We start from the raw sequence: 15,914 nt of genomic DNA, 5'->3' as shown, positions 1-15,914 counted from the left end.
CTGCCTGGGAACAGCCTCTGGAAGGAGACACTAAGACAGGAGAATTACACCCAGCTTTGGGGCTTTCATGGTGTTGACCTTTCCGTGTTTTTATAATCGCGGAGGATGCATTCTAGTTTCCCCTGAATTGCACAGCAGTTATGAAACACCATCACCCCAGCAGACGAAACAGATCATTTCCCTAAAACCCCGCAGTCCCCCTGCTTCCTTCACCTGGCAATACAGCGGATAAGATGCTGGCATTCCATTAGAGCATGAGTATTGCCCTTATACTAAACCCTAATTCCTGTAACCTTAGTGGGCAGTGATCACAAAACCTGCCGGTGGCTCATTTGACACCCGATTGCTTTTTCCAGCCTGCCTGACAAACATATCGATTGCATCCCGTTTTCGTCCCCTCTACCCACACGTAATGCACATTTAAAAACAAACAAATCATTGTCCCGGGGCTTTAAATATCTGTTTCTCTGAGCCCGCAGCAGTCTGGTAAATCGTACATTTGGTAGTCAATAGCCTCCATGAAGTCGTCAGGGATCCCTATGGAAACGGACTCCACCTCCATTTTATAAGCTGCGGTCACGCCCCCTTTGCTGGAGCCCCTTATTTTGTTGGAGAGGCTGTTCATCTTTTCTTTCAGTTGGGTGGAGGATGGTTTTTGGAAAGCGGTGACCATTTTCCACCCTTTGAAGCTTAGCGTTCGCCTCTTAGGGGTTCTTTCCTGAGGGGTGGAGTTCAATATGAAAGAGCTGTTGAGGGTGGCGATTCTGGGCCCCATGTCCATGTCGGAATCCCGCCCCGAGCTGCTCATGGAGGCGGCACGCCAGTGGTTGTCGTACACCCTCCAGATGGGCCGCCGGCGCCGGCGGCACTGACACTTGAGCAGCCTGATGAAAGCTCTCTTGAACTCTTTGCTGGAGCAGGGGTAGATGATGGGGTTCACGCAGCTATTGAAGTACCCCAGCCAGAAGATGATCTTGAAGACCATGTCGGAGGGCTTCAGGGAAGGGAAGAAGGAACCTTGGAGGAAATGGGGACAAACAAGGTTAGAGGAAGGCCATTGGGGAACTTGAACTGCAGGTCAGAATATCAAGCTCTGCAAGGAAGGGCGAAACTGATTGTCGCCCTGCATAAAATCGGCATGCACCATAGACCAAGAGTTGAGGGTCTGACTGGCTGTTTCGATGCCCCAGGTTGAGCAGCTGGCAGGCCTGGCCCCTAGGTGCTCGTAACAGTGCAGTCCGACTGTGCAGCATCCACCGCACAGTGGGGCAACATCAGGGATGAAACAGCTTCACCAGAGCAGCGCTGCTGAAAGAGCTCAGCGTCGGGGAAATATCTCTCGTCCCATCCCCCCACATGCCTGCCCAGTGCCCATCCTGGCGGCTTGGGCTGGGCTCTGGAGACAGTACTTGGTCCTAAACCATTTTCCACCATTCACAGAGAGACGGGCTTAGAAGCCACAATCCAGACCACAAGGCAACGTTTCCTTTCTTACCTGTAAAGGTACAAAGCCTGCTTCTCATCCGGTGCAAATCAGCACAGTGCAAGTGAAGTCAATGCAGCCATGCCCATTTGTACCAGCGGAGGATCTGGCCCCTGTGATACCATCTTTGAGTAAACTAGGTGTTTCAGGAAAGTATCTGGTTGACAGGCCTGGAATCCAAGTCTTCTAAATGGAACAGATGTGGCAGCACATCGGACCACTCACTTCCTTGATGCCCTCACAGGAAAGAGCCTCCAAAACCCGGCACAGCTGGAGACTCCCAGACAGTGGGGCGATTGGGTTATGATGAAGGTTTCTATAAGAGACACATTGACTTGGAAGCAAGCTGAGAACTTCAACCCAGCCCGAGCGGGCCACTGGACAACTGCTTTTTGCCCAACGCCGGCACGGGCTGCCACAACTCTCCTAGGGCCGATCTACCAATCCCCTGAGCCATCCAGTTCCCCAGTGCAGAGTCTTTATCTGCACATCTTAGAGGATATCACTCATTTGGCCCTGGCTCCTGATGTGCAGGTTAACCACGTTAACTGCCGAGCTCTTGTGCTCAATGAGAACAGGGAGCCAGGGCTCAGAATGAGTACCGCGGCACCAGGCTGCTGCAGCAGTGAGGGTGGTATATGAACCTAGACAGATAGACAGCGCAGCTGTGTGTGACACTGATGGTTCTCCCAATGCTAGTGCCAGACAAAGAACTAGTCCCCAAGGGACAGCTGATGTCAGTCACTGACAAACATTGCAGCAGGCTTGCAAACTATAGAAGAGAGCAATTGAACAAGCGAGACTGAGGGGTGCTTGGGGAAGCCACCAAGTGCAGTCAGTTATCAACATGAAGGCAGTTCCCGTTTCAAGGCAGATGAAACACTAACAAATTCTGAGGGAAGACTTTAATCTGTACCCACGGTGCATGCACAGGATCTCGCTGACTTTTATGGAGCGCTCTGTCCCGAGCTGCCGCTCCTCTCCTGTTTGGAGAGCGGAGGCACGTGGCCAGTTTATACAATCCTCAAGGTCCTTGCAGCTTGGATTCTAGCTAGAGAGAATGGAAAAAAGGTGTTGTGAACTATAACTGTGTATATATGGCCCGGAAGTGGGGGAGGTGTGGTGGAGAGCGGGGGACTCCTGGGTTATTATAGCTGTAGATCTGCTACTGACTCGTGAAGCCATTTGGGCATCAGATGAACCAGCTGGATAGTGATGTATCCAGGGTTTGATGAGGCTTAAAGGTTCAATAGTGTTTCTAAAGTGCTTTGGGATCCTGAGCTGAATAGTGCTTTACTACTGCTAGGGTGACCAGCTAGCAAGTGTGAAAAATCAGGACGGGGGTGGGGGGTAATAGGCACTTATATAAGACAAAGCCCCAAATATTGGGACTGTCCCTATAAAATCGGAACATCTGGTCACCCTAACTAGTTCAAACTATTTATTACTACTCAAGAAACCTAAAGAAAGATGTAACTAAGTGTCTAGTTTAGCTGGACATAGCCAAAGCATGCACATATGCTAAGACTCTTTTTAACTCCCAGGAGAGACTTACAGTAGATGGTGTATTGGGGTAATAATTTTGTCCTTCTGTTGGGAGCAGCAGAACCCCACCAAGAACTCCAGGACCTATGGCATGAGGCCAGGGATACATAACAAAAATAGATGTGTCTTCAAAATGCATATCATTTCTGTAAAACAAAGAATGGACTGAAAAGGAAGAGGCAGCCCTACCAGCTAGGAGGTTTATCAGGGACTGATATTCAAGATCTCCTTGCAAAGTTATTCTAAAACTTATATGATTTAACAGAGAATGAACCTTTTTCTATAGAACTTTGAAACCACCCTGTTGAGTGGAATAGGGAAAAACCCCAAAGAGTCCGGTTTAAACAGTCCACAGAGAGGCGTTTTCTGTGATAGGCAGGTGCCAAATGGTACCATTAACCAGCTATGTTGCGTCCTACACAAGCAAAAGTTACCTTCTCTCTCCACTCCCCATCACAGGCTGCTGGCTCCCCATTCTGTTGTGGCATCTCAGCATGCACCACACTGTGACATCACTGCTTTTGCATGGAGTTGGCTGTATGGTTAAGTAATTCCCAACCCCCAAATTTCAAAAATCATGAATCAGGGCCACAAAATCATGAGATTTAAATAAATAAATAAATTTGGCATTCTGTTCATTTACAGTCTGGCACTGGGGCCCGTAGGGTTCCCTTTTTCAAACTTCTCTCCCCAACCTGGAGGGCTAGAAACGTACTTTTCATTTTAAATGAAAACTCAGATTCTCACATAATCACATGACTCCAGAAGCTGGGACTTAACCAAAAAAGTGAATAGCGTGAGCTCTGGGAACACAGTTTTACTGCTAATTCATAGCTTGGATGTGTTTGTCCCCTTCTGGGATAGGAAAAGGAATTGGGGCACAAAGTTATTCTCTAATTATGTCTTCTTTGCCCATTTTAACAAATGGCTGCTTTTATAGATATCATAGGCCAGCTCTTGGCAGGGAGGTACCCTGGCTTCAACCCAGGTATAACCTGTATGGTGGCCCTTGAATGGAGAGTCCACCAAGAGAAGAATGCAGTGGCACAGAATAGCCACAATTTCCCTACCACCGCAGGGACCAGATCGGGGGTTCAGCCCAGGCGCTGGCTCAGGAGTGGGCAGGACAAGAAGATTTGCCGATTCAGCACATGGCAGCAGCAGCCTCGCACAGCACAAACTCTGAGAGAGGGTGAGTGGTGGTATTACAGACCGGGGTGCAGTCTAAGGGCCAGCATAATTCAGAGAGCTGTAATTCCCTGCAACAGCAGCTGTGATTCTAGGCGTCCATCTTCATAGCACCACTATTGTCTTTTGAACTGGATATTAATTCAACTTGTTGGAGTGTTTTTTGGACCGGGAAGCAGTTGATAAGGCACTGGTCCTGCCTTCTATTCTCAGCTCTGGCACTGTCCTTGTGCAACTCAGTTCACCTTTCTGTGTCTCTGTTTCCCCACCTGTAAAAGGGGCAAAATGGTACGGATCTTTCTTTGCAAAGTGTTTGGAGATCTGCAGATATAAAATTGCAACTTAAGTGCTGACTGTTATTCACTCTTGAGCTTTTTAAAAGAAACTTCAAACAAAATATAATCTCTCAAATCTTCCCAGTTATTTTTTTGCTTGCTGTTTGCTTTATTAACTTTAGAAGAAACACACAAGCAAAAATAAAAAAAATACAATGCAATTAGCAAGAAACTTAAGGACGGCGTTGTCACAAGTGCTAAAGGGATTTAGGAACATGAGTCCCAGTGACTTTCAATCCCAATTCAGGTAGGCACTTGTGACAATCCCTCTCTAAATTAAAGTTATTGAATCAACCAGGAATTTAATATTAATGAATTTAACATATAATAATTAATTTAGCATGATTAAATTAAACATTATTCCAGCATCACTGCAAAGGAATGCAAACAGATAACTGCTTTATCTTTGCACCTTTGGTTTCTAACGTTTTTCTTGACACAAAAGGCCAGCAAAAAGACACATCATAGCCAGCAGGTGTCATTGTTGCACCCGCAGAGTCTGCTGCTCACTATTACACAGAAAAGCCTGAAATAACTTTCTGACTCAGCCTTAATTTCTTTTAATTTTAGCTCTGGATGACAAATCACGACACTGTGTGACTGAGCGTTAATTTGTATTTTAGTAAATATCATTAGCTTTGGGTATCATTATTATTTTATCTGCACACATAGCCCTGGTGTCAAAACAGTTGAAAGGGTGTTGAGAATCTGGCATGAAGCCACAGAGATCCAGAAATTCAGCGTTACGGAGAAAACCTTCCATGGCCCAGTGAGGAACTTCCAAAATAGTTTGATAGATGAAAATATGCTCTGTAAAACCCAGGGCCCTAATTCAGCTAAGAACTTAAGCACATGCCTAACTTTAAGCATGTGCTTAAATCCATCCCTATTCTGCACAGAACTTAAGTGCATGCTGAAATTATAAGCATGTGCTTACATCCTATTGAAGCCCAGGGGAATTAGGCACATGTTTAAGTGCTGTGACAGGGAAGGTTGGACTTAAGCATGTTCTTAAAGTATGTGCATAAGACCCCATTCAGGAAAGCACTCAAGCCATGTGTTTAAATTTAAGCATGTTTTTAAATTCCGTTGCCTTCGGTGGGACTTAAGCATGTGGTTAAAGTTAATCATGTGCTCAAGCGATAGCCTGAATAGTGAGGCTTTCAAGTGAGACCAAAACCCTGTGCTGAATCGGGGCCAAGTGGCGATTTACAGCAGTGAACTCTGAACGTTTAGGCTTTTGTTGCTCTTCGAAACAAGCAACACTATTGTCAATAGAGATGTGCAGCACCAAAACCACTTGAGCTATGATTAAGTGGCCGGGTTTTATCCTGGTACAATTATTAGTGATACTGTGGCACATAGGAGCCCTAGTCACGCCCAGCACCCCACTGTGCTAGGGGCTGTACAAACACCAAAAGAGCGTACAATCTAAATATAAGACAAGAAGCATCAGCTGAATGCTGACTGATGGGGGAGTACAAGGAAACAGAGACAATGCTGGTGAGCACAACAGGCGGTGGTCTTGGCATGCCAGTGGCCTAATTGTTGTCAAGTGTTTTTGTAGGTATCCTGGCAAAGGAGCGTTTTAAGGAGGAATGGAAAAGAGCACAATGAAGCGGCTTTGTGGCTGTTTCTGGGGCGTGCCCTCCAAGGATGAGGGGAAGCCTCGGAGAAAGCCAGAAGGGGCTTGTTTGAAAATGTAACAAGTGGGTGCTGTAGGCTGGCATCACGGGCCAATCGGAGCGGGAAGTTGACAATGTGAGCTGACTGTGAAGGGCCTTGAAAGTGAAGAAAACCAGCTTACGTTGGCTATGACCAGAAGGGGGCGCCAGCGGAGGCATGAAAAGAGAGAGGTGCCCTGGTGGAAGCGACAGGCTGGGAAAATCATCTTTGCAGCTGTTTTCTGAATGGATGAGAGTGGGGCAAGACTGCGTTTGTCAAGGCCAGAGAGAAGGATGTTGCAGCGATCGAGACGTGAGATGATGGGATCCTGGAAGGAAGTTTTAGCTATGCAGATGGATAGGAAAGGCCGTATCATAGACATAGGCCGCAGAGCCGGGGACACCACCTGGACCATGGTCCAACTACTACCTTTTGGCCAGGCCAAAACTGAGTGGCACTGTGACCCCCTGTGCCTGGTTGCAACACCACACACTCAAATTTGGCCAAGCAGCCACTCACTCTGTTCTGTCCCAGCCACCCCCTGCTCCCTCACGAACCTCCTGACCCATGAGCCCCTGCACCCGCCCCTACTAAGTCTGAGTGGCATTGCAATGTGGCACGCCGGGTTGCAATGATACTCCCTCAGATTTGGAAGGGGTGGGGGCAGGGACTCATGGGCCTGGGAACAGGCTGGTAGTGGTGTTGGGGTACCTGAGAGGGGAAGAGGAGAAATCTGGTTTTCCTCCCACCAGAGGTGAAAGTAAGCCGGTATGGCGTACTGGCAAGAGCTGGTGCACTGTCCCGGGGTGGCCCGGCTTCCCCCTGCTGCCAGAGCCCTGGGGTAGCAGCGGCAGCCGGGGGCTCCGGCAGCAGCTTAAAGGGCCTGGGGTGGTAGCAGCGGCTGAGCCCTGGGTCCTTTAAACTGCTGCCGGAGCCCCCGGCTCTGCTGCTACCCTGGCGGGGGAGGGGAGGGCACTTACCGATACAGGGCAGGCCGGGGCTGGCTCTGACCCCCTCATCCCTGCCCCTTCTGCTCGAGGCCCCGCCACTTCTGGGGGCCAGTGCCGGCCCCAACCCAGCCCCGTACCAGTAAGTCCCTATTTCTACTTTCACCCCTGCCTCCCACATACTTTGATTGGGGCTCAGCAGCCCTATTAGACACATTACACAGACAGACTCTGCAAGATGCTTGGATGTGAGGTCCTAGAGAGAGGCCCAGGTTAGAGTCCTGAGTAAGAGGGAGGATTGTGGTGTTCTCCACAGTGACTGAGAACAGAGGTAGTCGTAAGGGCTTAGGGAGAAGATTAAGAGCTCTGTTTTAGTCATGCTGAGCTTGAGCTGGTGGCTAGGAGATGTCAGAAAGACAGGCCGAGATTGTAGTTTGGACAGGAGGAGACAGGTCTGGAGTAGTGAGGTAGATCTATCAATCGTGGTGGCTGTATGTGTGCGTGCGGATGAGATTACCCAGAGATGAGGTGTTGAGGGAGAAGAGAAGGGGACCAAGGACAGAGCCCCAGGGAACCCTCACAGGAAGCTGGAGGGGGAATAAAGAGGATCCTTTGAAGGGCTAGCAGATGGCGTGATTCGAGGTAGGAGGAGAGCACAGAGTTACTGAAGCCCAGGGAAGACAAGGTCTCAAGAAGAAGAAGATGTTCCATGGTGGTGAAGGGGGCTGGCAGGTGAAGGAGGAGGAGGATGGAGTATTGGTTCTGAGCTTAGGCTAGGAAGAGGCAGTGATTTCCCTACACCCCCCCTGAATTTTCTCAACACCCCCCCTAGTTTTGTGAGCTAGTTACATACCAATTTAGTGACTGTTTGGAAATCTGAATTTAAACTGAAACATTAATACACACTTTAAAAGCTTATATAGTGTATGATAAAATATGTGTATCTGAAAAAGTATAATAGATTTGAAAAGTATGAACATAGACTAGCTTCCTTGCTTCCTTATACAGCTGTTTTTTTATGATGTCAGTGCATTCATTTCGGTGATGTTGGCCAACCTAATAATTTCAAATGCTGATTTGTAAGCAAAGTCTAAGGCTATGGCTACACTTGCACTTCAAAGCGTTGCCGCGGCAGTGCTTTGAAGCGCTAAGTGTAGTCAAAGCGCCAGCGCTGGGAGAGAGCTCTCCCAGCGCTGTCCCAGCCGTGCTCCCAGCGCTGGGGCTTTGACCACACTGGCGCTTTGCAGCGCCGCAATTTGCAGCGCTGGAGAGGGTGTGTTTTCACACCCTGCTGCAGCGCTGCAAATTTGCAAGTGTAGCCATGGCCTAAATGAGCTCTCCCTGACAGCTAGTGATGAGCTGGGGGCTAAGGCTTCGGGGCCAGATTATATTTACATTCACACCTAATCTACCTAGGTATCCAGCAAACAGAGCTGTGTTGTCCAAGTGATAGATTTTGGCTGGGGTTGGATTACAAACCACTTGAATGTCGGGGGGGGGGGGAAGGGATGAAATGTTGTTCTTATTGTATGAGTAAAAGGCAGTAGAACTGTGCTTAGCCTGTGATGATTTGAAGGCATCAAGAGAGAGGGTAGGGACCTGTCCCTCTCCACTGTTTAAAGACAGAGCTGATTAGGCTCCATAGATAGTCTTTTGTTCTGTTAAGTGACCACTGCAGTTGAAATCACTGACAATCAGGTCTAAGTGCTTAGTCCTGTTGTGGGGACAGTGTTCCTGTGGGTACAGTGTTTTTGTGTAAGAGACGGCCCAGACTGCACTAGCAGCGAGGTTCCTGCACTGAGAGCTCAGCTGAAATCACAGAGAGCTGGTGGAACCTCAAGAGACCAACTGGCAGAGGTCACAGTGGTAGGTGACAGCAGAAGGTGACTGTGCAGGGCCATTGGCAACAGAGCGGTGGAGTGAACGATGGCACAACGAACAGCCGTGGCCAGAGCAAACTGTGCCTTTTTGTCCCCCACCTGGAAGGTGTACTCACGTGAAAGCACCTCTGAACTCTGAGTCTCCACTGACCAAGGACAACACCGGTGAGTGGAGTGGTGGAGGGAAAAGTGAGGGGCATGTTAAATAAACATTTGTTTGTTGGACTATATTTTAGTCACTTTGCTCCAGAATGCTGGATTTGTGACTGGGAATGGAAACTTATATAAATGTTTCCCAGTAGGCCAAGATTTTTAAAATGCAGTATTTTCCAAGGTTGTTATCTCACATTGTTGCTATCTTGGGAGGTCATTATGTTGGGGAGTTTCTGTACTAAACATTTTTATTATAATTAATTTTTACATAAGAATGGTCATACTGGGTCAGACCCATGGTCCATCTAGCCCAGTACCTTGTCTTACAACAGTGGTCAAGGCCAGGTGCTTCAGAAGGAATGAATAGAACAGGGAATCATCAAGTGATCCATCCCCTGTTGCCCATTCCCAGCCTCTGGCAAACAGGCTAGGGACACAGAGGCTATGGCTACACTTGCACTTCAAAGCGCTACCGCGGCAGCGCTTTGAAGCGCTAAGTGTAGTCAAAGCGCCAGTGCTGGGAGAGAGCTCTCCCAGCGCTGTCCGTACTCCACCTCCCTGTGGGGAATAACGTACAGCGCTGGGAGCCGCGCTCCCAGTGCTGGGGCTTTGACCACACTGGCGCTTTGCAGTGCCGCAATTTGCAGCGCTGGAGAGGGTGTGTTTTCACACCCTGCTGCAGCGCTGCAAATTTGCAAGTGTAGCCATGGCCTCAGAGCATGGCGTTGCATCCCTCTCATCCTGGCTAATAGCCACAGATGGACCTGTTCTCCAGGAATTTATCTAGTTCTTTTTAAAATCCTGTTATAGTTTTGGTCTTCACAGCATCCCCTGGCAAAGAGTTCCCTGGGTTGACTTTATATTGTGTGAAGAAATACTTTCTTTTGTTTTTTTTAAATCTGCTGCCTATTAATTTCATTGGGTGACTGCTAGTTCTTGTGTTATGTGAAGAATTAAATAAAATTTCCTTATTCACTTTCTTCACACCAGTCAAGATTTTGTAGACCTCTATCATATCCCCATTAGTCATCTCTTTTCTAAACTGAAAATTCCCAGTCACTTGAATCTCTCCTCCTGTTTCATACCCCTCATCATTTTAGTTGCTCATCTCTGTACCTTTTCCAATTCCAATATATATTTTTTAGGATGAGTGACCAGATCTACACACACTATTCAAGGTGTGCACATACCATGGGTTTATATAGAGGCAACATGATCTTTTCTGTCTTATTATCTATCCCTTTCTTAATGATTCCCAACATTGTTTGCTTTTGTGACTGTTGCTGCACATGGAGTGGATGTTTTCAGAGAACTATCCACAATGACTCCAAGATCTCTTCCTTGAGTGTTAACAGCTAATTCAGATGCCATCATTTTGTATGTATAGTTGATATTGCTTTCCAATGTGCATTACTTTGCATTTATCAACACTGAATTTAATTTGCCATTTTTTTGCCCAGTCACCCAGTTGTGTGAGATCCCTTTGTAGCTCTTCGCAGTCTGCCTGGGACTTAATTATCTTGAATAGTTTTGTATCATCTGCAAATTTTGCCACCTCACTGTTTACCCATTTTTCCAGATGAATATGTTGAATAGGACTGGTCCCAGTACTGACCCCTCAAGGATACCACTATTTATCTGTCTCCATTCTGAAAACTGATAATTTATTCCTACCCTTTGTTTCCCATCTTTTAACCAGTTACTGATCCATGAGAGGATTTTCCTCTTACCCTATGATGGCTTACTTTTCAAAAGTCAATTTAAATTAAATACTTTTTTTTTAAATGTATGGTTTTTTAGAAATCTAGACCTGTTATGTTTTTTGGTGTAACTTGCATTATTCTTATGTTAAATTTGCATAATCCTAACAAAACATTTACTTTATTCATATCTTTTTTATATATCTCATTGGTCCTGACACCCTCCTGTAAATTCGAACACCCCCCCTAATTTCAATTCCTGGGGAAACCACTGGGAAGAGGTCATTGTTAAGAACGGTTTCAGTGGAGTGCAAGAAGTGGAAGCCGGACTGGAGAGGGTCTAGGGTGGGATTGGAGGCAGGGGCGGCTCCAGGCACCAGCCCTTATTGGTGTAATGTGGCTACTGTAGCTTAGCCCTTGTTCCTTCACTGTTGGAAAAGCCGTGCATTTTAAAAGCAGTGGGAGAGTTCACTGAAGTTTAACACTGGTTGTTTTTCTCCCAGCTGAATTTTGTGTACATACCAAACCTAGGGGCTCATTAGCATCGCTATTAGTATGCAAATATGCATGCCCCAAAGAGACACATATTGAGTGCATCCATAATTCATCCCACCGCTTGCAGTGTGATTATGCAGCTCATATTTTATGTCCTTGGCTAGTAACTTTATATACATTTAAGCATTCATCAGTCTGGTAGTGAGGAATAATGCTGAGTCTTAGATAAGGCAGAAAAATCATTAGTAAGAAAGAACTAGTTCTCTCTACCTTCTCACCCACATAGCCACATGGAGAGGGAGGGCTTTCAGGATTGGGGCTACGTTATATAATAGTTACACTGCAGATGCTATTCAAGCATGGTGTGAGAACACTGAATATTGAACACACTAAGAACCCAGGATAAAATTTCCAAAAGCACTTAAGTGACTTAGGAGCCATAGTCTCCTTTTCAAAACTGATTTAAGCACTTAAAAGCCAAAATCCGAGCAATTTTCAGTGAGATTTAGGCACCTAAGCAGTTAAAGGACAACTAACTGTCACTGAAATCACTCTGAAACCTGAAATCAATAGTTACCTTTAAAATTTTGACCCTTAACTGCCTACGGCATTTAGGCATTTTTGAAGTTTTTGCTCCAAATCTTGCAACCCTTGTACAGTCCTTCATTTGGAGTTTTGCATGAGTAAGAACAGCAGGATGAGTAAGAACATTATAATTATGTATCATTATCCTATGCTCCAGTAGTACCTGCCATAAATAAAACCGCAGAACAATTTCCATTAAACCCTCTTGTTTATGTGCTCCTAACTGTCCAAGCCGTTCACCTTTGGGCTATGTTTGGATTTGGCCTGCAGGTGAATTTGGAGCAATAGCTGTGGAAGTGTTTTGGGGTCAGGAGAGGGCGAGAAAACACATTTTTGTGTGTGTGGCCTGTCCTGAGTATGTGCCTTGGGGACTCTGAGACTATGTGGGTGCAGAATCCGAAAGTGCAATGGCTTTAAAACCTACGTCGGCAGCAACCTTTCCCTCAAAAGTGACAGCTGACCCCAGCCCCTCCTCCTCTCCCAGGTTGAGGCCTCGGGCATGGGGCTGCGTGGTACATAGGACGGCAATGGGACAAATGTGCTCTAGAGAAATGAAGTTGCCTGGGTGGGAGATGTGCAGTCTCATGGGTTAAAGGTAGAAATCTGAACCAGGGGCTCCAGTCCTGGCTGTCATTTTGGCTGACTTTGTGACCTTGGGTAAGTCACTTTCCCCCTCAGTTCTCCATCAGGGTACTGATGTTTTCCTACATCATAGAGGCCTGGCTGAATTATGTTCACAGAGCATCCAGGAGGCCAATTAGTTTTCCTTCTTACCTGCAGCTTTCCTTCTGGCTCATGGGTGAACACCCTCACCTTCTGTTTATCATGGGGTTTTGAGGACACCTCATGCGGCCATTCCCAACTGGGGTACCCCTTGGCTGTCTCACAGGATGTCTCGTGGGAAGCTCAGTTAGTTATAACCACAGTTTCTCATCTCTGTATGGGCAGAGCATCACCCACTGACTCACCATGTAGATATGCATGGAGGTCTCCCATCCACTCACTGACCAGCCCTGCCCCTTTCTATGCTGCCTCCATCCCATCACTTTTGCTCCTTCCCCCAGGCAGTGAATCAGTTTAAGGTGCTACCATTCGATTGTTTTGTGAGTTGCCAGTCACGGTTTTCAGTGAAAATGACAAATGCACAAATGAAAATGGACTGACTCCAGTCGAATTCTGGCCTCAGCTCCCTGGATGCAGCCAGAATCTCTGAGCAGCTTCCTTCCTGACGCAGTTGGTGCGGGGGGGCTGGTCCTTTCACAAGGACACTGGTTACAGCACGCCCTGAAGAACCGCGGAAGAGAAATGCCACAGTGTCTCCAGGCGCTGGCTGGTTACGACTACTGTTCAGAAATGGGTGTTAGCCCCAAACCCAGAGATACTAAAGACATCAGAGAGGGAACCCCAGCCTCTTGACGCTAAGTCACTGTGTGACCTTGGGCAAATCAGCTCTGTCTGTCCATCCAGCCCACACCCTTCACCATGGTATCGAGATGCTCAGCTAACACAACCATGGGCACAGAATCTAGACAGGCAGGGTTGAGGACCTGACCGCTCTCTCTGTACCCAGTGGGGATACTGACACTTCGCCACTGCAAAGGGGCTTTGTCCCAGGAGGACAGCACTCTGCACACTCACCCAGTACCAGTCTATGTGACCCTGCCAGCAGAAAAGTGAGATAATGGTCTGGAGGGACTTTAAAGGGACTCCCTTACCTTCTGATCTCCCCCACACCCTCCCCACAACAGAACAAGGGGGTTCTCGCTCAGTGGCGTAGCTAGGACAGGAAAACTGGGTGGGCCCTGGCTTTCAGGTGGGTGGGTTCTGATGGGGGGCGAGAGGTGGGGCAGGAAAGATGGGAGGCCCTGGGGAGGGGGACAGAAGGGATGGGGGCCTGCCTCCCCTCTCTCCCTCTTACCGCTCAGTAGGCACCTGGGGCACACAGGTTGTGGGGCGCATCCATGGGGCAGATGGGGGCCCCCAGGGGCTCGAGCTCCGCCCACCTCTCCTGACCCAAGATCAGTATCTGTCAGCCGGATGTACCCCCGTCCTGCCGGCACCGGGTGCTGCTGACCCTGTCTCCAGCCCCAGTGTTAGCCCTGCCCAGATCCGCCCCCATGAGGCATGCCCCCCGCAGGGCTATGCCCCTGCTCTCACTTCCTTAGCCCTACTAATCCCCCAAACCCAAGGAGGCCTGGCTGTGCCTCTCACTCCCTATCCACCTGCCTCACCTTGTCCTGCTGGTCCCCACCGGATGTGAGCTCCAGACTGACCTGCATCGCACCGCCTTGACATTCAAGTCAAGAATTGGGCGCAAGGGTGGGGAATCAGTGAGGGTTTCTGGAGGTGTGGGTGGGTCAAGATTCCCGACACTCTCCCGCCTGCCTGCTGGGAGACCCTGACCGACCTGCTGCTCCAGCCCCTAAAAAACACTTCCTCCCAGCCTCTGTGAGAGTGGTGGGATTGGTAGGGGCCAATGTTTCACTGCCCACTGGGATGGCCGCGTATACTGGGGTGGCTGTGGAGGTCACTCCACTGTCGGGATGGCAGTAGGGAGTTGCCTCGTCCAGGGCAGAGAGGAACATGGGAAGCTGCCGCTGACAGCATGTTTACAGCGATGAGAGCCGCTGCTAGGATCTCAAGTGGCCCAGCCCTGGAATTCCTCAAAGATTGTAAATGTCCCAGATGCAGTTCAGCCCCATAAACAATCTAACAATAACCAATGGCTTCCATCATGCCACCAAAACCCCAAACACCATGGCATCTGCTAGAGGCTTTTAAGAGGAACGTTCCCTGAATTCAGTGCTGTGGTGAGGAGCGAAAGCATGGAGCATGTAACTCTTTCCCAGTGACTATAAGTCCAGAGCCCCGAGTGAGCCCTGCTCGTAGATTGCCATCAGCAGCGGCACTGGCCAGTTTTGATCTGGGGATCTCAAAGCACTCCGGCATGGTAAGGAGGTGTCTCTAGCTCCTTTTCACAGGGAGAGTTCAAATGAATTGCTTACAGTCACACAGCAAGCCAGTGGCAAAGGCCGGAACAGAACTCCAGTCTCCTGATCCTCTGACCTGGCCCCTAATCGCTAGCCCACTTTATCCCTGAAGGTGATGCTTTGGGATCTGCAGATTTAGAATATGCTGTGGCTCTAGGGGCTCAGATTGCAGCTGGGTCGCTGGAAAGCCCTTCGTTGTCATATGTGTTGTTTCCAGATGACACCTTACAGAAAAGAGGCCACGTCTGCGCTGCATGAACATTACAAGGCCTGACTCACGGCATGGTACAAGGAGGGGTTTGTCCCCAGGTCCTCAGCCAGAATGTCTTCCACTGGCTGCCCCCACTTCTCCACTGCAGCTCCTGACAGCGAAAGAGCTGGGTTCAAATCTGCTGCAAGGTGCAGATGACAGGGGCAGAGCAGTTTAGTTTAGGTCTCCGTCCACAGCAGAAAATCACCAGATAATTGTCCGTCTAGTGATTTCAGTGGGAATTGAAGGTGCTCAACGCCCTCCCAGGAGGCACTCAGTATCTTGCAGGACTGGGCCTCCAATGGCTCTGCACCTCCGTCTCCTCATCCAAAAATGGGACTAAGAAGACATACCTGCCTCACAGGTAGGAGCTGAGGCTAAACTGATGAATGCTTGTAAAGCCAGGGCTGCCCGGGGGGGCAAGTGGGGCAATTTGCCCCAGGCCCCCATGAGAAGATAGTATTCTATAGTATTGCAACTTTTTTTTATGGAAGAGGCCCCCGAAATTGCTTTGCCCCAGGCCCTGTGAATCCTCTTTGCAGCCCTGTGTAAAGCCTGCTGAGATCCTCAGCTGGCCAGCATTACAGATGTGCATGTGCTCAGGGGCACTATTCGCTCCTCCAATAGAGCAGGACTGTTCCCTGTCTTCCATTCCTTTACACTTCACCCAGCTCATGGGTGAGCCTGTTCTTTAACCC

The 15,914-nt window shown here is 48.5% G+C and overlaps 1 protein-coding gene across 1 annotated transcript in view; it reads right to left on the bottom strand.

The window, feature by feature from the left end:
• Positions 1–351: 351 nt before the first annotated feature.
• The window catches only part of ADRA1D (adrenoceptor alpha 1D), a 75,622-nt gene continuing 60,059 nt past the window's right edge, over positions 352–15,914 (bottom strand). Inside the window, exon 2 of the mRNA XM_045019476.1 lies at positions 352–1,017. Coding sequence (XP_044875411.1) covers positions 452–1,017 — 566 coding nt within the window. The 3' untranslated portion in view covers positions 352–451. The remainder of the gene's footprint in view (positions 1,018–15,914) is intronic.

This window comes from Mauremys mutica, chromosome 5 (genome assembly GCF_020497125.1).
Source record: "Mauremys mutica isolate MM-2020 ecotype Southern chromosome 5, ASM2049712v1, whole genome shotgun sequence".
Taxonomy (NCBI): domain Eukaryota; kingdom Metazoa; phylum Chordata; order Testudines; family Geoemydidae; genus Mauremys; species Mauremys mutica.
Note: the sequence above shows the minus strand (reverse complement) of the source record. Positions and strands in the feature narration are given on the sequence as shown.